Here is a 24,277-nt window from a genome sequence, read left to right as displayed (position 1 = left end):
CCACTGAGCCACAAATGGTTAAACAGTGGTGCGATTCAAACTCCTTATGTTTCAACACAAATATAACAAACACTGTCTGTTTCTAAACCCAATTTTGACGACTTACTTACAGAAAATCACGCTTTAGTTAACAAAACTGTCACAACATTTGTAGGGGTATTTATAGATGATAAATTAAAATTTGATGGGCATATAACAAAATTTTGCAAAAAAATAGCATCTGGCTTCTATGCAGTTCGAGTTGTTTCTAACGAACTCAATCAATCCTGAGCTAGAACTGTGTATTTTTCTTTAATAGAGTCGCACTTGAGATATGGAATTGCCTTTTGGGGCTTTCGTAGTCATCAACTACTAAATTCAGTATTCGTTCTACAAAAAAGGTCAGATACATATGTAGGGCAAAATCACAAGACCACTGCAAACCATTTTTCATCAGTCAGAAAATTCTCACTGTAACTTGTTTATTCCTTTTAGAAACTATTTGCCTAATTCACAAAAAATACTCCAACTCAGTAGCAAATAATGACAGACGTTATCACACGAGAGGAAGCCGGAATTTACCCTTGCCAATTTACAACCACCTTCCAATGTGCTATAGGGCAATAACAAATAAAAAAAAATCAGAAACTTACTTAAAGGAGTACTTTTGCAAGAAGCCTACTATGACTTAAAGAAATATTAAGATGATGTATTTCAACTTTTAGTATTTCAAATGCTTACATATCTGTAATGATTTATTTATTAATTATCTGTAATGTTTATACTTATATTGTTTTATTTATGTGTATTTGTATATGTACTACATGGATCAATAAGTCCCGAGACTAACCCAGAGATGGCGCTCTTAGTAAACCAGTAACCACGTCTTTCTAGAGTACGAACCTTTGCTTGAAACGTGTCGAAATTTTAAGTCGATCGGACCAGAAACAGCTGAGTTATCGAGGTTAGAGTAAAGTCGTTTTGTAGTTTGTTTAAAAAATGGAAAAAACCGAGTTTCGTGTTCTGATAAAACATTTTTTTTAATGGGTAAAAACACCGTGCAAGCGAAAGAATGGATTGAAAAATGTTACCCGGACTCTTGTCCATCAAAAGCAACGATTTGTCGGTGGTTTGCCGAGTTTAAACGTGGTCGTACCGACACAAATGACGCAGAACGCTCGGGTAGACCTGTGGAAGCTGTTACACCGGAAAATGTGAGTGAAGTGACAAAAATTGTAATGAAAGATCGTAAAGTGAAGCTCCGTGAGATTGCTGAGATGACACAGATATCATATGGAAATGTATTTACTATCCTTCATGAAAAATTGAGCATGAAAAAGGTTTTTTCTAAGTGGGTGCCGCGATTGCTTTCGATGGAACAAAAACAGCAACGAGTCGATGATTCAGAAAGCTGTTTATCGCTATTTACTCGCAACAAAAAAGATTTCTTGCGTCGTTACGTGACCATGGACGAAACATGGATACATCACTACACTCCAGAGTCAAAGCGGCAGTCATCTGAGTGGCGCACAGCTGGCGAAAGCCGTCCGAAACGTCCGAAAACGCAGCAGTCAGCTGGCAAAGTGATGGCGTCAGTTTTTTGGGATGCGCATGGCGTGATTTTCATTGACTACCTCGAAAAAGGTAAATCGATCAACAGTGATTATTATATTGACTTACTGGTACGTTTGAAGGAGGAAATCGCAAAAAAACGACCGCACATGCAGAGAAAAAAAATCCTTTTTCACCAAGACAATGCACCTTGCCACAGGTCGATGAAAACAATGGCAAAATTAAACGAATTGGGCTTTGATCTGCTTCCCCACCCCCCATACTCACCAGATTTAGCCCCCAGTGACTACTGGCTCTTTGCTTAAAAAAATACTCCAGGGAAAAAGATTTGGTTCAAATGAGGAGGTCATCGCTGAAACTGAAACTTATTTTGAAGCGAAAGATACATTTTTTTATAAACATGGTATTGAAAAATTGGAAAAGCGTTGGAACCATTGTATCACCCTAAAAGGAGATTATGTTGATGAATAAAAAAAAATTTTGTAAAAAAAATGTTGTTTTCATTGTTAGTCTCGGGACTTATTGATCCATGTTACATTTTTCAACCCTATAATGATAGTTCACTGTATGCATATAATTTTAATATATTTTAAAAACTTCAACATTGTTGACTTCTCAAAGTTTCACTAGCTTTGTCAATAAAAATTTCTTGGACAATAAAGCATGATTGATTAATTGATTGACTTGTGTCCGACTCTCAATACAGTTCATGTGAACAATATTGGAAATTATTAAAATACATTATTACTAGATATTTTTAGTAAATTGTTGTATTGTGCTAAGTAAATACAAACGGTTTCTGTTATCTTTTTCTGTCCTATTCTGTTACATATACATATATTCAGTATCTACTTGAAAATGTATATTATTTTATAGTTTTATATGATTAAGTACCGATAGCTAATATGTGTAATTTTGTTTGTTTGGTTTTATTTAATATCAATGATATAACAGACAAAAAAGTATATTTTGACTTGACTTGTGTTCAACTCAGGTAAAAAGATAAAAATGGGATTTCTCACAGATACTTTAGGCAATCGGTATCTGTTAAACATTTGCCTTGAGAGTGTTAAGTTGTTATTTTTGAAAGACCCAAGTTACCTGGAGAGATAACACTAATACCTTCTTAATCCAAGGAAAGTTCCCCTACAAAACTGAGCAACTTTTCAAGATGGTTCACAGTCAAAACTTCGAGTAATACATCAATGTTCGCCCTAACATCGAATTAACGATACTAGTGTTGTGGCGGCGCCTGTGGTTGGTTACCGCCTCCATGTAGAATTTGGGGTTAGAGGTTATGAGCAATATATCGCAAACTGATCAGTTTATTCATTATTCGTTTTCATTAACAATATTCTGAATGAAAGAGTGAGGTCATTACTGGTTGAACTGGTTTATTCTTTACGTACATTCATTATTGATACATTTCAGAGCCTGGGCACAAATTGTGTTTGGTTTCTTGCCACATTCACCCCCTTCGCCTGGAAGAAATAAAACATAAAGATTAGAATAAAGTTCTTGATAACTTGGATCAAAACTTATACGAAAGTATGGTTCTGTTTTTCAGTCGTATCTCTATCGAAATTGGTGTCATAATGGCCATTGGTATCATAGTCATAATCGGAACAAGTCTCACAAAATCAAATGAAAATTTGGAATTATATAGATTTTCGATAGAAATGACACAGTGTCATTTTTCCGTGTGTGACGAATTCGCTTGTTGTTGGTAAATGAACTATACTGAAGTGATTTTACTCTTCAAATGTCTCCCGGTGTGCCGGCAATATCTACCGTAGCAAAGTGAACTTTTCTTCAACATATTTTTCTTGAAAAAAATTATACACAACTTTAAATGTTCCAGAAAACTGCATGATTTCAAAAGTTTATTTAGAGAGGATAAAAAAGAGTTGCTTGAGATCATCAATCAGTTTATTTTCCTCCTGGGCCTCAGTTTACTAGATTCCTGTGACTCACGATTCCTTTCCGTTGGTACACCAGCAAAAAAAAAACATGAAGCAACACAAAGAGGACCTCTGCCATATTTTCATATTATTCGAAATAGAAGCGGAGACGGCTCCATTTAAAACAAATGTTGCTTTGTCAAATTTTTAAAAAAATAATGGATCATCTCGGCTTCTACTAGCCATGAAATCGGGATTGGAGATCAGGGTCATCTGCTTGAATTTTCATACCTGGTGGATTTCACATCAACCATATTTTTATTTTTATACTGGCGACTCACTCCGGTCCCGCACGAGTACAATGTTGATACGGAATATACATATATACGCGTGCGATCACTGATAGTACTTATAAAGTACTATAGGGCGAATCGTGGCCTTCGACGCGCTATTTATAGACACGCGCCGCCGGATCCCGGACAGTACCGCCGCAACCACCATGTCTGTACATTTTAAATCTGTAATATCTTTGGAAATATTCATTTGAATCACATGCTGTTAAGGGCCATTTTGATCTATATTAAATGCACAATGTATTTAAGGTACTTAATTGGATTAGAATTAATGCTGTGTTGTTGAAATCGCTCAGTAAATAGGCCTTTATTTCTCATAGGATAAAAATGGTGATTATGAGTTATCTCTAAGAGATAGACATATTCCATCGCGGACTTTTTTGTAGACCTTTTCAAGATGTTCAATACTGTAGTACATTTTTTTTATCTATCTCGTAGGGTTCAGCCAGTGTTGGCAATATAAGCGCAAAAAATGTTCTATGAATTACTATATCTATTAAAAAAACTCGCATCAAAATATGTTGGGTAGTTTTAAAGATCTAAGCATATATAGGAATAGACAGCGGGAAGCGACTTTCTTTAATACTATGCAGTGAAGCAGAAATTGCAAAACCAACGTTTTACTAACCTGGAGGCGGTATATTATAAGTTTTTTGGAATAATCTCGAATATCTAACAATACAGGATGTTCCTTAAACACATGCTAATATTTAAGGAGGTAATTTTTAGATCCATTTTAAGGAAAAACCGTCCTATGGACGTATGTCCTAAACGCCTTAACCTTTAAGATACCGGGTGGCAAAGTTTTCAAAAATAATCAGTTTTTTATTAATAACTGAGATAATTTTGTAGACATCTTTGGCATATTTGGTACATATGTTCCATGCCTCAAGGCGCATTTTCTGATGTACAATTTTCTTGATTTTATCTGCCGGTGGCGTACGTACGAGTTTTGAAATCTATATTTTTGGCGAAAAAAATACTACGCCACTGCTTTATCTTGAATTAAAAATCATTTTTAAAATCTCCATACATTTTTGAGCACATTTGATTTGCTTGGTTTTCCTTGTCCGACGCATGGTTTTCGCTCAAAAAATTAAAAATCGCTTTACTTAAGGATAAATTCCTTAAAAATCTGATGCGGTATCGTGCATCGACTGAAAGCAAACTAAGAGATCAGATTTGTTGCAAAATAATTGAGGATCTAAAAGGTATTGGTTTGTTGTCAGATGCACTGTTCTCAATTAAAATAACGTCATAACGCAGCACCGCTTAATAATTTATGAAAACATAAATTTAGTTATCCTGGAATAAATGACGTGTAGCAGAATTTATTTACTGCACCTCTTGGAAATATGGAGTTTGTCGATATGTGATTTCTTTTAAAGATTAAAAGCAGAAAAAACAGCGTATCCACCATAGCAATAAAAAACGAATTCTCTGTATGTACAAACGTCAGTAGCTAATATTGATGTTGGTTTAAAGTAAGGTGTTGGTGTTAAAAACTGTTACAGCGCATTTTGATTGATTTTGAAGTGTTATTGAATAAGTTATTTTGGTAGTCCGCTGTTTTTCTGAATATCAGTAAATATGGTAAATTATACGAATGCGGAAATGGCGCAAATGCATTACGTATATGACCTTGCAGATGGTGATGCAACAGAAGCCAGGCGCATTTTTCAGGAAAGATATCCTAATCGTGCCTTATCAGATAGCCGAACCTTTTCAAATATTCATCGTCGACTTGGGGAAACTGGTAGTTTCAAGAAAGGGACTCCGGAAGGTAGACCTCGTGTAGTAAGAACTCCTGAAATTGAGGAAGCGGTGCTGCAAGAAATTGAGGAACATCCTGAGACGAGTACGAGGAAGATCGCTAGAACTCTGGATATTTGTCATCAAATTGTTTGGCGTATTTTGGTTGATTTTTTGTTATACCCATACCATATTTCAAGAGTGCAGGCATTACTCCCCAGAGATTTTCCACAGCGTGTGAACTTCAGTCAGTGGTATCTACAAAGTATTGCACTGAATCCGCAGTTTGAGACATACATTTTATTCACATACGAAGCAAATTTTTCTCGGAATGCCATTCAAAATTTCCATAACAATCATGTGTGGGCTGAAGAAAATCCCCATGCAATAACCGAAACCCATTTCCAACACCAATTTTCGGTTAATGTATGGGCAGGAATTATAGGTGATTATCTAATAGGCCCATTTTTTCTACCAGGACGCCTGGGTTATTGGAAGATGTGCGTTAAGGAATCGAATATGGTACATGCACGATGGCACCCCTGCTCATTTCAGTGTAATTGTCCGAAACCATTTAAATACAGTTTATCCTAATCGTTGGATAGGTCGCGGAGGACCTCAGCAATGGCCAGCAAGATCCCCCGATCACAACAGTTTAGATTTTTTTTTATTCGGTCGCCTTAAAACTCTTGTGTATAAAACTCCCGTTAATACTTTAGAAGATTTAAGAGAGCGAATAGTTGCCTCATGTGAAACTATACGAAATACGCCGGGAATATTAGAACGCGTGCGTAATTCCATGCGTAGAAGGGCGGAAGTATCATACTAAGTGCAGGTGGTCACTTCCAACAATTTTTAGAATCAGTTTTGGTATTATTACTGATTAACAAATTTGTGCTATTCGTTTAGACTTACTGTCACAAAATAAAATAAAAATCCTTTTTGTGAAAAATTTATTTTTTTGCACATTATGTTTTCAAATATTATTAGGGAATTGGTAATGCGTTATGAAGCAATTTTCAAATTCTCATTCATTTTAGAATTGATCTAATTTCTTAATTTGCTTTCTGTCGATTTTTATTTTTTTGAGTGAAAATCATGCGTCGGACAAAGAAATACAAGGAGATCAAATTTTCTCAAAAATAAATGAGGATTTTAAAAATGATTTTATTTTGAAAAGAAAGCATTGGCGTAGTACTTTTTCCCCAAAAATATTCAATGCGAAAAACGTAGGGATGCCACTGTTTGAAAAAATACAAATTTGTGTACATCAGAAAATGCGCCTTGAGGCATGGAACATTTGTACCAAATATGCCAAAGATGTCTACAAAATTATCTCAGTTATTATTAAAAAACTGATTATTTTTGAAAACTTTGCCACCCTGTATCTCAAAAGTTAAGGCGTTTAGGACATATGTCCATGGGAAGTTTTTTTCTTAAAATGGGTCTAAGAATTACCTCCTTGAATATTAGCATGTGTTTAAGGAACACCCTGTATATCCATATTCTTTTTTTATGATGAAATCTGTTTCCTACCAGATTTGGGAATATCTGTGACATTTCCAATTCACCAAATTTGTTTTCGAGTGTACTAACCGTAAAATGGTCAGGATACTCAGTTTTGAAGATTTCTAATTTCTTCCGTGTTCCTTTCCGTTGGACTCATTGTTTAACTAATAGTCAAACTTGACAACCAGCGATAAATAACAGCGATTATAAATTCACATATATGAATTATTTTGATATGTCGAATGAAACCCTTATTTCGCAAGCCGCACCTTACGATTAGATTTAATAATTAGATAAAAATTGAGTGAACCCAGTTATGGAAAAAAGAAATCATTGACCTTCTGTCGTTCAAAATTATTGTCAATCCAACAACAAGATTTATTCCTTTTCAAAAAGTTTAATAATGGAAAATCCGTTGACCTCTTACTTACGGAAATGTTCATGAATAACCTAGAGAAGACGATTCTTAAGCATCTTTTGTTTAAGTATTTTTGGCATAGATATATGGATGACATTTTGGTATGTTTCACAGGTACCTTCTAAGAAACAATTAGATATTAACAAAATTTATGGAAACATTGAATTCATTATTGATGTAGAAGCAAGCAATTCAAACTCAATCAATTAGTAGAAAGAACGACAAATAGGATTTTTCAATTTATAAGAAACCTTTCCATACGGATATTACTATTCATTACGATTCTACCCATCCGTATTACCACAAAATAACATCTTATAATGGGGAATGTTCATCAATTTGGGTTATTACAGCAAATGCAAGTTTGAACATATGCTGTTATGGGTCATATTGATCTATATTAAATGCACAATGTATTTTAGGTCTTTAATTGGATAAGGATAAATGCTGCGTTGCTTAAAATCGCTTAGTAAATAAGCCTCTATTTCTCACAGGATAAAAATGGTGATTATGAGTCATCTCTAAGAGATAAACATATTCCATTTTTGTATCTATCTCGTAGAGTTTTGCCAGCGTTTGCAATGTAAGCGCAAAAAAAATGTAGAAAAGAGAATTGAAACTTTCTATGTTTTTACCACTTTTATTTGTAACTAACGTTAAGGTAGTTTCGTCCTATAAGGACATTTTCAAAGTTATACATTAAACTAACAATGGTTTATTACATTAGCCCTTATTTAGCACTCTTGTAGGTAATAATAGAGGCACTTGGCTTGATTGCGTGCCTGAATTTAAAATTTATAGGTAATGCGGATGTGCTAATTTGAAAATCGGTGAGTAAACTAAATCGACTTGATCATTTGAAAGGTTGCAACCGCAATATTTATGCTTGTTAATTTCCAAGGATTCTAAATAATTGAGTTTGTAACCCTTCCTTGCATAGTGCAAAATTTCCATATCGTTTAGATTCGGGAACTTGTGGTTGTTTGCCAAGGAACGGTTTGAAAACGTCGAATCATTTTTCCTAGTCTGAAGGACCTTTAATGTTCAGCATACCGTTTTTGGAAATTTCGACCACATTGTCCCAGATAAACACTATTACACTCCGGACACTAGAAAACTCCAGATTTATCCAACTGGTTTCATTCGATATTTCAAAAGAATTCATATATTTGAATTCATTATCGCTGTTATCTCTCGCTGGTTGTCAAATTGATCATTTTCTAATTGATTCTTAAACATCCGATTCTTAAATATCCTTTGTTTGAGTATTTTTTGGATTGACATAGATATGTTGATGACGTTTTGGTATGTTTCACAGGTATTAAGAAACAATTAGATATTTTCCGTAGACATATTAACAAAATTCATGAAGAAATCAAATTCACTATTGATGTAGAAGCAGACAATTCAAACTCAATCAATTTCTTGGACTTGATAATTAGTAGAATGACAACAAATATGATTTTTTAATTTATCAGAAACCTTTCCATACGGATATTACTATTCATTACGATTCTACCCATCCGTATCAACATAAAATAACATCTTATATGATAGCATGATTCATAGATTAGTTAATGTTTTTCTTTCAATAGATAATTTTAATGAAGAACCCAATATCATTAAGCAAATTGCAGTAAACAACGGATTTAAAGCTGAATCAATAGACAAAATACTTCCCAAAAAAGTCTATGCAAAAACCGATTCTGAACGGTTTTTCTGCTGATAAGTTAGATAATCAAAATTGAAATCATAGAGCTTTAACATATTCTGGATAAACAACAAAAAGGTTGCTTAATTTTTGAATAAACATGATATAAAAATTGCATATAGAACAGTTAATAAGTTGGGAAAGTTAGTTAAAAATAAAAAAGACAAAACATCCAAATTCGAGAAATCATGAGTAATTGAATTGTGGAACTTGTTCTAAGGTATATATTGGTCAAACCGGCAGAACATTTAGAAATCGCATCCAGGAACATCATATAAGATATGTAAATAAGAAAACAAGTTCAACATATTCAAATCATCTTCTACAAGAAAATCATATCTTTAACGGATATTTCGAAATTGTTCATGAAGAAAATAAAAGGTTTGAAGCTAAATCATTTGTGTGAAATTAGTATGTATACTGATCATGTTATGGCCCTCTCAATCAGGGAACTCTTCTTATTTCTTTCTCGTTGGAGTGCATTTGGAGTGCATTTTTAATCCAAAAAACGTATTTTGGTGGTTAGGGAATTGAAAACTTTTCAGAGCTATATCCCACACATTATAGTTTTTTCCCCTTAATTTCACAAAATAAGCTGCACTTTCAGGGGGTTTGAAGGTGGATATATGAAAGAAATTATGCTTAAAAAATGCCCTTATTTCCAACAATATTTCACTATCACAACTAATTTATATACAACACTTAGCAACTAACGCTTAATTTATCCACACAGTATTCGAATTCTTTCTTAAAACGCACGATTCACTTTATAGGTACAGACTGCCTGACTGACTAGAAGCGGCGCCTTTTTATATCGGCAACGATCGCTCCGGATCTCTCTAGGGATTTCGGGACTCATCTACACCTTTCGCGGTGTTTCGCGATGAGTCATACGTTTGAGTCATAATGAATCTGAAGCCGGCTCGGTCAGAGCCGGCTTCAGATTCATTACAATATTCTAGCGATATCTTGGATTTATTGGAGCATCTGGAGACATCCCACATTTTATTCTATGAAATAGAGGACACTGGCAGATCGAGATCTTCAGATGATGTGGTGATGTAAGTTTTTTTGGGATTTCTGCAGTTGAAAAAGCAAATGCGCCACTGGAATCAATCAAGCCGACCCGGGGCGCCAATAAATTTTTGTTGTTATTGTTTCATAATTTCATGATTTGTATTACTTTCTTTTTTACTACTTTCATTATAGATATGTTCATGTTTTGTGTATATGTTAATTATCTCATGTTTTCAATTTTTTGTTGTATGGTTGTATCTGCCAAATTTTATATAGAGTCAGAGATTTTCTTAAAAGCCTAATGCCTTAAGGAAATGAAAATGAAGGTGATGATGATTATTTATTTTTGAAATCAATGTTTAGTCTTCAAAAAGGCAGAGTAGTTCTGAAATGAGACTAAAATATCAAAAGAAAAAACCGAAACGTTACTAAATTGGTAGCGTACACTTGTCGTTTGCGTGGTTCATTTCGAAATTTGACGAAAAACAAAAAATATTAATTATTTGTCTACTCACTTATTTCTTTGAAACATCGAGGACAGCAGATGCACAATTCTGGTACAATTCTCTCCACTTCATCTTTTGTGCAGTTTATTGCAACACATTTTAACTTTTTATTGTCGCAGTACGTGGAAGAACAACATTCAGCGCTAGATGTTCCGATAGGCAGTGTTACAAATATAAAAAAGAAACAGCAAATTGCTATAGCAAAAATTTGTACTTTATGATTCATTGTCCTAAAGAAATATTTGTTTTGTCTGAGTGTTGACAGCGTACTGCCTGGGTTTTTACGAGAAACACTGAACTTGATTTAATATTAACTGTTTTTGCACACAGTGGCGTATCTGTTGAAACAGCTGACATGAGTATAGCGACATTACTCATCTGAATTCCAATTTTTATTATGAAGGCTGTAATGATAATTAATAACTATTTTATTCGATTCATCGGCACTCTTACGATATTGACAAATCATTGATTGCTTTGGAATAAATATGAGAAGTATTGAATGTAATTGTTAATCAATTGATTATTTATTGATTGGATACAAATACAGATATTCATTAACACAACGAAAGGAATAGAAAGCCAGTTAGATAACATCAATGAAAGAGTTTCAGAAGATATGAACTGATTGAAATATTAATTCAAGTGTACACACTGGCTAGCCAGTGTGTACACCAGATACCTCAGTGTTACAGATACCTCATCGTAGCTTTGAAGCATTGGAACAGCCATCGTGGATAATGTAATGTTGATAATTATATTAGGGGCAGCAGTTAACATCACTAATGAATAGCAAATAATATTATTGGAGTTTTTTCCCAACGCCAACCCGTTATTTTAACACCTCGACACGCCTTTTGATCACTAAGTGATCATCTTCAAGTGGATGAAAAGTTTTTGAATAACGGTTTAAAGTTGGAAAAAACTCCAGTAATATTCATTACTACACCAAAGATCCCAAACAGCGCATCACAATTAATAAATATCAGTTGGCAAAATTTCAAACCAGAATACCAATTTAGGAGCATACACCAACAATCAAAAGAAAATAGCTGAAGTGAGTCCATCATAGTAGTAGATTTGATCCGGTTTTGGACCTGTCTCCACCGCTATGACGTCAAAATGACTTTGGAATGACGTTCAGGGGCTCTTCTATTGCATATAATCCTTTGTGTATTGGACTTTGATATTCAGAAATATGACATCCCAATGACATTGAACTAACCTTCAAGACAATGAAGTCCAAACTAATAAAATGCATCACGCACTATTAATCGATACTATTTACCATAGGCTAGACGCACACCACAGACAGTCTTCGACTTTGTGGTTTTTTCAGTTCATTTGTTATCATTTGTTATCTAATTAGTGCTTCATATAATGTTACAATATGAATCATATAGTTCATACTAATAAGAACATACATGTGAAAACAAACAAATTATTATTATTAAAAAAAAAAAACATTGTCAACCACCATCAAATAAATGTTTATTTCTTAAAGTAATCTGAAAATTTTAAATAATAAAATTTATCGCCAGGTTGTCCCATACACAGTGCAGCACGACGATAATATCAAAAAAAATCAATAAATATTTGGAATACATGAATAAACTTAAACGAATAATCAAATAAATCACAGTGAATAAATCACACTGTTTTTGAGAAAAATGAATATTCATCTTATTTTTTGAACAGAGAGCGTAAGTAACGATGTCTTTTTTTACAAAAAATGTCTTGTCGAATGAATAATTCTCCACTTCATTCTACAGTTAGAATTTATCAAACAACATATTCACAATAAGTTCATTAAAAGCGATAGAAACATTGGAATTTATAGGTATTCTAAAAGTACTTCATCAGAAAACTTAATGACATATTCTTTTCACGCATATAGGTACCATCTTTATCGCAAACCAGACCATCGACACATTTTGCCATGAAAGGAGTTCCTATTGTTAGTGGACGACATCTATCATTTTCATCTGAAACAGTTAATGATTATGATATACTTACTCATTTGAAACGAATAAAGGTGAAATAGAATTCAATTTTTTTTTCATGCACTCAAGAACTGTTTCTGGAACTTATCAATTGAACACTTCAATAAAAAAAGACGTAAAAAAAATCCATGGTATCTTCGGACAACCTTATTGATAAATACTTGAAATCAAAATGGTTGAATGCAAGTTTTTTTGTAGAAATGATTTGTAAACAGAAGAACATAATGTATTATGTAGAGTCTGTATAGGAAGAGCAATTAAATAGTGGTACGAATTAAAATATGTTCTGCATAATATTAACACACAGTGAAATAAAAATAATGTCTAAAGTACTTCTAGAAATATTATGTGTTTATAAACCCAAGTAAAGTTACTACCTAAGTAAAAGATTACATGAATAAACTTATATAAAGCATGGATTACGTAGAATTTAGTTGGTATGGAAACGCTTGATAAAGTTATTATAACGAAAAAGGTTTTGCGGTTTTGTAAACTGTCTAGTGGAAATGACAACATGTTAAAAAGCGTTACCGATATATATTCATTTGAACCTCATGAAAGCATTCAGTTAATGAAACACGGACACATCACTAAAGAACATCCTCTAAAATTATTCTTAACTCAGTTTTCAACTCTCAGTGTGAAATATCATTCAACAAGTCTTTGAATACACTATTTCTCTACCTGTATTGGTTATTTTTTCTTTACACTTACAAAGTTTTGTGTAGCAAGCATCACAACATCCACAAGTACCCCCTTTTTCGACAAATATTTGTGTTTCATTGCAGTGTGCAGGTGCACATTTCACTGTGTGACAATAATCTTCTGGACACACGAATCCTTCTGAAAAGACAATAAAAGAAATGAAAATCCACAGAACTGAAAGTCCCTTCATTATTATGAATATAACCACAACTTATAACAAGGCCCACTGACTAATAAGAAAGTTATAACAAGGGGTTATGCTAGTATTACTCATTGTTCGAAATATATATTTCAAAATATTCAACTAGTTCCAGGATCGCATTCAGAGACTGTTTCGTGACGTTTTATAGTCACTGAATGAATGGAATGAGTGAAGTAAAGTACGATTCTTTCGAATAAGGTAAGAGAATAATTAGAAAAGGAAAAGGTACCAACAAAAGAGTAACGTATTTTGAAATAACTTGGGAAAGAGGTAACAAGATGGGGTACAGCACGAACGATAACGGTTGCCGTATTTCTCGATATTGGAGGAGCATTTGACAAATGTACTACCTAAATCTATAGATTTAGAATCCACTATAACTGGATGGACCTATGCCATGCTGGTAAATAGAACTGCAACTACGACTCTTTAAGATTCAAGACGAGGCCATTATGTTCAGGGTCACCAGGGGCTGCCCTCGAGGTGGGGTACTATCTCCCCTTCTGCGTGGTTCATTTCAAAATTTGAAGAAAAATAAAAAATATTTCCACCATATAATTATATGTCTACTCACTCATTTCTTTGAAACACCGAGGACAGCAGATGCATAATTCTGGCACAGTTCTCTCCACTTCATCTTTTGTGCAGTTTACTGCAACACACTTTAACTTGTTATTGTCGCAACATTCAGTGCTATATGTTCCAATAGGCAGTGTTACAAGTATAAAAAAGATGCAGCAAATCGCTATAACAAAAATTTGAACTTTGTGATTCATTGTCCGAAAGAAATAATTGTTTTGTCTGACTGTTGACAGCGTACTGCCTGGGTTTAACGGAATACTATGAGAAAGATTGAACTTGATTTAATATTTGCACACAGTGGCGTATTTACTGAAACATGAGTAGCGACATTGCACATCTGAATTCCATTTTGTCATCAGCACTCTAATAGTATTGACAAATCACTTGTTTTGGAATAAAGTATGTGAGAGGTACTGAATAAAATCGTTAATTGATTCATTGAATACAAATACAGTGATTCATTTAAAGAATGAAAGAAATGGAAGCGAGTTAGATAGCATTAATGGAAAGCTTCCAGAAGATATGAACTAATTGAAATGTTAACTCAAGTATACCCATTGGCTAGCTAACAAATAACTCATCGAAGCTTAGAAGTCTTCGAACAGTCATCGATTTGAGGCAGCGGTTAACATCACTAGTAAATAGCCACTGACAACATTTCAAACAGCGATATCAATTTATAAGCATATATCAACAATCAAAGGAAACTAGTCGAAGTGTAATGTAGGTAATGAACTAAAAGAGTTCGTGGAACAAACAACTAGTTTATTCCACATAAACGCAGTTCTCTAGAAAAAAGAGTGAAGTTTGAGGTGTACTGAGTTGAACCTCAAAACTCAAGTAGCCACAGTCCGGCGCGAATTTCTGATATGTATCGCTCTTGGTGGAATCAAATGTGCCAAGTCACTTGACCACCTCCTGTAGAAGTATCTATGAAAGAGAGGCGTAGGGGTCCGCCAGTCACCTCAACATGCCTTTCACTTCAATATTCATTCGAACTTGACTTTATTTTTCAAAAAACACCTCACTTTTTACCTCCACTCCGACCACGACATCCACGTGCCATCTTTGAGGACGGTCGTTATCGGTACAACCGTCCTCTGCCGCGATCGGAGAGGAAGCTCTTGAAGATAGCTAGTCAAGATAGGTTGGCTGTCCTTGTTCATCTTTTACTGCCTGAACCACTGTGCATGCTGTTTTTGGCGAGTGCATTGGTTTGGGATGTGTGGGTTGAGCGAACCGGACATCGAATGCCTGCTTCTACGTAGCCCCGCTGGATGCGGGAATGACAGAATTACTTGTGGTTCTGTTTTTCCCTAACTGAATGGCATCCCGTGGTTGGCGTATCCATGACGAGAGGATGAATGACACTAAGCCTATCAGCTGTCACTACGAAACCTTCGAGATACCGGGCGCCCTCTCGTCGTAGCATCGCCTTGTCACGGTAATGCGGGGCTCTGCCGTGATTGACCATCTTCCCCTAGCTACTTGTGTGACTTTTATGGACAGAGTAGATTTGAAAATTCTTTCTGACGCTGAGTCTACAGAGGAGATGGATGTCGAGTTTACGACTTCAACTGACCTCCCTGTAAATTTAGTTCAGGAGCGAGAGCTTCTCAACTCTCCAACTCCTGATCCAATAACTGAACTTGAAAAAAAAGGTTTGAAGGTGCAGCCAGGAAACGGCTGAGTTGTCACCTCGAGAGCGGGTACCTTCTGAAACCGCCTTGCACCAAATTCTTGAGCGGGGAATAAACCCCCCATGAGCAGGTTAGCAAACGTTTGCGCTCAAGTGATGATTCACCAAAACCAGAGGCAAAAAAGCCCTGCACGGGTGAATCTAAGGAATCGTCAGGTGTGGCTGACGTGCAAAAACCCTCATATGGGACGGTTGTCGCGGGTGTCAAAGTGGGAATCTTGCACCTTGACTATCCGACTTCCTCATTAACGAAGAAACAGCACAGCATATACTTTGTGCCTGCCCCTCTGGGGACAGAATCAGGTTTTTAGAGCCTAACCTAGCTATTCAACATTTCAGTTTTTCAGAACAAGTCGACGGCTAAGTAAAAGAGAAGACATTTACATATGAATATTAATGGAGTTTTATCCAAACACCAAATCCTTATGTTAACACCTCGACACGTGTTTGGATCACCAAGTGATCATCTTCAAGAGGAAGTTGAATCTTCCTCTTATATGTATTATTCATTTACATGATGAAATGAATTTCAACATTATTATTTAATGAATGTACCTACAAACATAATAATGATAATAAAAATAATAATGTTTTTTCAGACTCAAAGCACAAAAAGAAATAACTAAAGTGATACATACAGTTGAATAAACATCGTAGAAACCACAGAAGCATCATATATTGCTTATATGTGGCAATGAATCAATACTAGATACAAATAATAGATAATTAACTCTGAAAAATTTACTCGGTTAGTAAAAATTGACCAATACGAACCGCCAATTTTGCAGTCCACGTGGACTATTTCGCAGCCGGTTCATTTCTATGTTTTGATTTTTTTTGGCTTTGAGAGTGCCGCCAACTTTAAATGTGCACAATATCGTTTACTTCGACCATACATCAGTACACACACAAAAATTAATATTCACCTTATTTTTTGAACAGACAGCGTAATTAACGATGTCTACTACATACTTTTTTTACAAACAATGTCTGGTTGAATAAATAATACTCCACATTACTCATCAGTTCAGATTTATTAAACAACATATTCACAATTGAAAGCGATGGAAACATTGGAATTTATAGATGTTCTAAAAGTACTTCATCAGAAAACTTAATGACATCTTCTTTTCACACATACACCATCTTTTCCGCAAACCAGACCATCGACACATTTTGCCATGAAAGGAGTTCCTATAGTTAGTGGACGACATCTATCATTTTCATCTGGAACAAATAATATTGATGATATACTTATTCATTTGAAACGAATTTAGGTAAAATAGAATTCAATACATTTTTTATGGACACGAAAGCTGTGTCTGGAACTTTTATATCGCACACTTGAATGAAAAAAGAGGATTGCTCTTAGCGAAATACAAACTATCAACATTTTTCTTCTCTTTCAAATAATCATATCAACTTTATGTTTTCAATTGTGTTATCGGTGCTATCTTCGGATGACCTTACTAGAAATCGAAATGGTTGAATGAAAGTTTTTTTTGTAGGAATTTTTTTGTAAACAGAAGAACACATGATGTGTGGAGTCTGTATAGGGGGAGCAATTAAAATAGTGGTACGAATTAAAATATATTCTGTATAATATCAACACACACTGTCTGAGATACTTCTAGAAATAGTATGTGATAGAATAGACCGAATGAGGATCCATATAAGCACAGGTAAAATTACTACCTAAGTAAAAGATGACATGAATAAAATTATTAGTATTTAAAGCATGGATTGAATAGAAAGCTACCGTTCCCCCCAGCCAGACTCCTGGGTTAATGGAGGACCCTACGGAGCAGATCCAGAATATCCTTGAGGAATTTCCATTAGCCATCAGATAGCGGAAAATCACAGCCTGGAATGCCCTGAGTTCTCGAACTCAGGGCATTCCAGATCCATCACATGAAAACCGACCACAGCAAAGAACAAGGACATCCGAATTCACTTATACTTATATTATTATAACCCATAACTCATAATTATTAATTCATAATTCAAGTACATACTAACAATAATAGGAAAACCTATAGCAGGGTCCTAACAAATAGTCAAACAAATACTAACCCAAAAAAGTGAATAAACGTGAGAGTGAGTGAGTAGAATTCAGTTGGTATGGAAACGCTTGATAAAGCTATTATAGCGAAACAGGTTTTGCGGTTTTGAATATATATATATATATATATATATATATATATATATATATATATATATATATATATATATATATATATATATATTCATTCGAATCTCATGAAAGCATTCAGTTTATGAAACACGTACACATCACCGAAGAACATCCTCTAAAATAATTCTCAACTCAGTTTTCAACTCTCAGTGTGAAATATCATTCAACAAGTCTTTGAATACATTATTTCTCTACCTGTATTGGTTATTTTTTCTTTACACTTACAAAGTTTTGTGTAGCAAGCATCACAACATCCACAAGTACCTCCTTTTTCGACAAATATTTGTGTTTCATTGCAGTGTGCAGGTGCACATTTCACTGTGTGACAATAATCTTCTGGACACACGAATCCTTCTGAAAAGACAATAAAAGAAATGAAAATCCACAGAACTGAAAGTCCCTTCATTATTATGAATATAACCACTACTTATAACGAGAAGTTATGATAATATCACTTATTGTTCGCAATATATATTTCAGAATATTCAACTAGTTCCAGGATCGCATTCAGAGACTGGTTCGTAAAGTTTTATAGTAACTGAATGAAAGGAATTAGTGAAGCAAAGTACGATTCTTTCGAATAAGGTAAGAGAATAATCAGAAAGGAAAAAGGTGACAACAAAAGACTAACGTATTTTGAAATAACTTGGGGAAGGGGTAACAAGACGGGGTACTGTCGGTTGCGAACGATTGCGGTTGCTGTATTTCTCGATATTAAAGGAGCATTCGACAATGCATTCTAAATCTATACATTCAGAATCGACCATAAGTGGATGGATCTATGCCATGCTGGTAAATAGAACTGCAACTACGACTCTTCAAGACGAGGCCGTTAGGTTCAGGGTCTCCAGGGGCTGCCCTCAAGGTGGGGTACTATCTCCCTTGTATGGTCGCTCCTGATGGAAAGTCTGCTTGATGCCCTCATTAGAAGAGAAGTAGATTTGCAAGCTTATGCAGATGACCTTGTCATCTTGGCAAGGTTCATGTCGGGAAGGGTAGCGTGTAATATCCTCCAAAGTACGATGGGACGTAGTTCACAGTTGGTGCCAGAGGGAGCAGATGTCTGTCAACCCCAGCAAAACTATGATAATCCCCTTCACCGGGAGGAGAAAGTTGGACGATCTAACGCCACCTTCCCTCAATGGTGTGGTCATTCCATTTGGAACGGAGGCGAAATATCTTGGCATTGTCTTTGATGAAAAACTCAGCTGGAACGCTCATTTGGAAAAAGTTTTACACAAATCCAGACTGTCCCTATCGAAGGATTTGTAGTGAAACTTGGGGGTTTAGGTCCCAAATTCATTGGATATATGTGATGATTGCCAGACCACTGATCACAGGCTAAGCTCTCTGGCTTACAGAGACAGGCTTGTCTGGCTATCTGTGGTGCCATCGGTACCTCCACTGCACATTTTTCTGGAGAGAGAGACTAGATGGACTGCATATCGCCAATTGCATAAAGTAATCTAATGTAGAGTACACTAGACTGCTGGCTGACACTGGAAGTCACAGCATTCGGGGAATGACCTCTGACATTATGCCTCCAACTGTCAACTATGAACAGCCTTATACAGTGCTTTTTCCGAGTAGAGAGGATTGGATTCCGGGAGATAGCAATTTTAAGAGCATATAGTTGTTGGTTCACAGATGGATCAAAAACACCTTTCGGTTCTGGTACAGGTGTTTTTAGTCGCAGACCTAGGACAGAGTTATCTACCTGCCTAGGAACTTATGCGACTGTATTTCAAGCGAAAATATATGCTATTGAATTGTGTGCGCTGAGACTGGCAGAATCCAACCTCACACACCAGTCAATAAAAAAATTCTCGGACAGTCAAGCGGTGTTGGAAGCTCTTGGCTCCACTCCTACCGAACAACGTCTGAGTTGGTACCAAATTGCCAAAAACTACTCTCCTCGATAGAAAGACTTAACAAATTCTGGCCACACTGGTTCAAAGAGGAAATAACCTTTCCTAACCTGAGAAATAAACTGCGCAGCATATTTGTTTTGCAGAAGACGGCCCTGATAGCAAATAACACAATGTTTTCTCGCATTTCGACATATGTTATTCACATTCTTTATTATGTTTACTTGATTTACCTTTATATTAAATTGGGTATTTGTCGATTCTCCGAGAAAAACTTCACCTTAGGTATTTTTTATCGATAGGAAGAACTCAGTGCTCCTGTTCCTAATTGATCATACAAAATTAATTAAAATTGTTTTCTAACATCTATTATGTCATATAACGTTGTGATGCAACAGGATGAATGTTACAAGAAGAAGATAAAAACTGGTACCACAAGTTCTCAACATTTTATAAATAAACTTCCATTTGTAAACGAAAACAACGCTATCTGTTGGTTGATCCTTTCGACCTCTCTGAGTCTCATCAGTTTGAGTCCGTAGGACGAATGGTTTTATCGATTGCTGGTGGCTCGTTTGAAATTGCTCATATTTGAGTGAAAATGAACATATATTTGAGACCCAAAAGGATCGAGTCGTATTTGTAATAAAGATTTCCTGAAATATTATCTGCATATATACAAGAACAAAATATCAATGATTGGAATAAATAAATTTCATCACTTGAATAACGAAGAATTTCAGGAAAAACTTTCATTTGAAAATACAATGTTCAAATATATTGTTAAGTTTTCCTCGTGGGTTTGTAAATAGATTACTACACTGTACTATACTTTATTTCACTTCTACACTGACAATACAACACAAAGACTTCAACTGAAACTTCAGACTAATACTCAAATGTCTATCGACTTATTAGATCACTTCGTATCGAAATATCAACTAGACTTTCTCGATATGCGTTTTGGTAGTATTTATATATGGTAATGGAAGTCTCTCGACTTCCTCTCTTGAAGTCATTATCGATAATAAAAAACCCTGCGGCGGCCGCGGTTATTTTATTTTTCAGTGGATAATTTCCAACACCACCCCCTTTCCTGAGGTTGTTCCCCGAACAACATTCCGGAAAAGAACATTACGACTCATATACGGACTCAGTCGCTCGGTAGACATCCTTAGGCTTGCTATTAGGTGAAAATTGGATTCTGTACCACCAGATCGTACACCGCCCTCTTTGAAGCTCACCGGCAGTGAATTTTTGCCATATCTTATCTTCATATTGTCGCTGGAGAGCTGTAATTTGGATATGTTCAATTTGTGTACAATTTTCAGTATCTCCTTCAGATCATTCATATACTCTGAAAGGGGTACCTCTTGAGATTCATCGTATGGGCTGCCACACATTACGTCTATCGGAAGCTTCAGTTCTCTACCAATTAACAGCATGAATGATGTGTAACCTGTCACATTATATTGGAAGCATATGTTTGCCAATAGAAAGACAGGAACTAATGGTGCGATTATGACTATTCCATCGGACTGTGGGTGAAGAGCGGTTTTTCTTTCCTTCTTTATTCCCAATGAAGTCATAATTTCCTTCCATGGATCCGATTCGACTTTGCGGCCCTGATCCTAGTGAATTTCCTGGGATACTCCGTGTCTGGCAATTACGTTCTGCTACAGGACTTCTGCCACCGTTTTAGCCTCTTGGTTGGGTACGCCTACTACTTCAGGCCATTTGGAGAAATAATCCAACAACCAAAAGTTACTTGTTACCAGATGTGTTTATAGGGAGTGGTCCATGAATATCAACTGCGAAAGGGCATCCATTGAGGTACTGCTTCAACCCTCCTTATGGCTTTGTCTTAGGACCCTTTCTCGAACAGCACAGGTTACAGCGCTTACACCACTCCTCCACGTCTCGGCGACCATTGACCCAATAGTACCTCTCACGTAACCTCGTGTGAGAGGTACTATATGAGTATACACGCCTTTAGAAAGGTTATCTGGAGTTTGTGGGTTCTTCCATTCGGGCTTTCCCATTTCCGAGGGAATAAGTCATCTCGGATGCACATGGACCCCCATTGGAGCCAGTTAGCGTTCTCTTGCTGACCGTGCTTGTAAATGTCTTGCAATTTCGGCCTCACTTCTTTGTCTATCCACTCTCGTACAGTTTTCAGGCCCGGATCCTCCTTCAGCCTCGACATAAAGCCTCGGAGGCTGTTAACGATCGTACCACATCATAGTCAGATGGTTCCTTACATCTTCAACAATAGCCTACGGTTAGATACGTCGCGTATTTTCTTCGATTTCTTTCTTATTCGGAATAACAATTCCATTCGAATGAAAAATGTCTTATTTTACGAATAAGTTTCGATAATGATCCTGAGGGGTAAATACATTGTTGTTATTCGATCAAACATTCGGACCATAACTCAAAAAACGGCTTTATTTTGTCAGGGTCATCTTCATTTTATTCATGTGATATCTTCAGTTAAGAGGGGTCAAACTGTTAGTACCCGAGGTGCTTCTTGACGGTGTTAAGAGATAATTTTCACGAGCAACTGTTGTAGACTTCAGAGGGCTATTCATCACAGAAGCAACAATTTTTCTTTCTCATCCGAGATAGATTTTCCTTCCAGCTCCACCAGTTCTAGCTAAACTAACAGTTGTTTGAAATATCTCACCCAATATCTCTCACCATTACTGTCTCATGAATAAAACAGCCGGCGTTAATAAGGATTGCTTTTGTTTCTCAAACGAAATTAAATGAAACGAATTCTCACTATAAATAGTGACAGCTGTCAAGCTAACATAATATTCTCTGTTTGTAGAATAACACGTGGTAGATTCTTATTCACATTGTCGAAAAAAATACGAAAGTGTGAGTTGAAATAAGTGGTAACCTGATGGTGCATCGTTGTTGGAATTATTGTTGTAACATTGACTTTTATGTGTTGTTGACACACTTCGACCTTTAGCACAAATTGTGTTTGCTTTCTTGCCACATTCTTCCATTTCATCTACAACAAAAACAATCAGAATTGTTTAAATACACAGTTTCATCATAGTACTTCCAATCTGCTCCATGAATGTAAATTCAAAGAACATTGTTTGGAACCTATACCTCCAGTTGTATATACGAGGTCTGTTAAAAAACTGAGTTGAAGATTCATAATAGATACCTTTACCGAAACCTGGACCTGAACATCGACTACGTAGACGCATATATGAGAGAACACGCAGAAAACGTGTTCGAAAGAGTTCTACGTGGGTGAATAAACGAGACTTTCCGACCTTCAAGCACATTAGTGGAGGGAGAACGTTCCCGCTATGTTTGTTGTTGGGAAGGTTTGTCAGAAGTAGGGAAAGCACGTGGGTTCGCCCCCTCGACCCTCTCGGTGACGATGTCGGAGCAAGAGGTACATCTGAGGTTTCACCAAAACCAGAAGTGAAAAAGCCCTGCACGGTTGAATCTAAGGCATCGTCAGGTGTAGCTGATGTGCAAAAACCCTCATATGGGAAGGTTGTCGTGGGTATCAAGGTGGGAATCTTGCCACTTGACTACCCGACTACCTCATTAACAGCGCATATACTTTGTGCCTGCCCCGCTGGGGACCGAATCAGTTCCTTAGAGTTCGGCAGAGCCGTACTGTTACCATCTGACCGGAAATACCACTCACCATACAAACTAATCGGCTTCGTTAAGAAGCTGGGATTCTTTGGCCGAGTGAGAATAGGTCTGAGCCACAATTAACCCGTGCGGATTGCGGTGAAGAGTCGAATAGACCCACTCACTTTGGACCTAACCTAACTTAACCTAAGAAGTACATCCGTCAATTGCGCAATGTGTTGTTCAGGGAAGAGACACTGTCGTGAGCCAGAGTGTTTGCATGGCATAAACAGTTCGTGGAGGGTCGTGATCATGTTGAAAATGAGAGCCATGACCGCAGACCTCGCACCAACATTACAGCGAACTAACAACATCAGTAGTGTTCGACGGCTTATTGAAGATGACAGACGTCGTACCACTTCTGAAATTGTAAGTGAGGTCGGGATAAGTTATGGGAGCACTTACTCCATACTCACAGAGGAGCTAGGGTACCGTAAGGTGGGTTCCTTGCCTTCTCACAGCTGACCAGAAATATAATCGTCCCTAGGTGTGTGGACGTCTTCTTGCACGATTTCAGGAACAAGGAGAGCAATTTCTCACTCACATTTCCACCTAGAGAAACATCTGTGCACCACAACACCCCAGAGTCTAAACAAGTAGGTATGGAGTGGAGGAAACAAGGAGAACCTGGACC

General features: G+C 36.2%; 1 protein-coding gene and 2 long non-coding RNA genes across 4 annotated transcripts; all 3 read right to left on the bottom strand.

Annotated features, from left to right (window-relative positions):
• Nucleotides 1-2,928: 2,928 nt before the first annotated feature.
• On the bottom strand, nucleotides 2,929-11,157 carry LOC141484819 (uncharacterized). The gene is made up of 2 exons (XR_012466822.1): nucleotides 10,728-11,157; nucleotides 2,929-3,032 (listed from the first exon to the last, which is right to left on the bottom strand). It is a non-coding gene; the product is annotated as an uncharacterized lncRNA (long non-coding RNA).
• A 1,035-nt stretch (nucleotides 11,158-12,192) lies between these two features.
• On the bottom strand, nucleotides 12,193-14,480 carry LOC141484816 (uncharacterized). 2 transcript variants are annotated; one of them, XM_074180250.1, is made up of 3 exons: nucleotides 14,203-14,480; nucleotides 13,406-13,564; nucleotides 12,193-12,703 (listed from the first exon to the last, which is right to left on the bottom strand). In XM_074180250.1, the coding sequence occupies exons 1-3, from the start codon at nucleotides 14,402-14,404 to the stop codon at nucleotides 12,564-12,566; spliced, it is 501 nt and encodes a 166-aa protein (XP_074036351.1). In that variant the 5' UTR covers nucleotides 14,405-14,480; the 3' UTR covers nucleotides 12,193-12,563. The 2 variants fall into 2 exon arrangements, with proteins under 2 accessions (XP_074036351.1, XP_074036352.1); XM_074180251.1 differs by having other exon boundaries at nucleotides 13,436-13,564; nucleotides 14,203-14,475.
• A 2,444-nt stretch (nucleotides 14,481-16,924) lies between these two features.
• Nucleotides 16,925-19,674, bottom strand: LOC111516616 (uncharacterized). Its single transcript, XR_002723697.2, has 2 exons — nucleotides 18,329-19,674; nucleotides 16,925-17,136 (listed from the first exon to the last, which is right to left on the bottom strand). It is a non-coding gene; the product is annotated as an uncharacterized lncRNA (long non-coding RNA).
• Between the last annotated feature and the right edge of the window lie 4,603 nt (nucleotides 19,675-24,277).

The sequence above is a fragment of the Leptinotarsa decemlineata genome, unplaced genomic scaffold (assembly GCF_025532065.1).
Source record: "Leptinotarsa decemlineata unplaced genomic scaffold, Ldec_3_MD MMD2_tig00026294_RagTag_RagTag, whole genome shotgun sequence".
NCBI lineage: Eukaryota > Metazoa > Arthropoda > Insecta > Coleoptera > Chrysomelidae > Leptinotarsa > Leptinotarsa decemlineata.
This window is presented reverse-complemented; position numbering and strand designations above follow the sequence as displayed.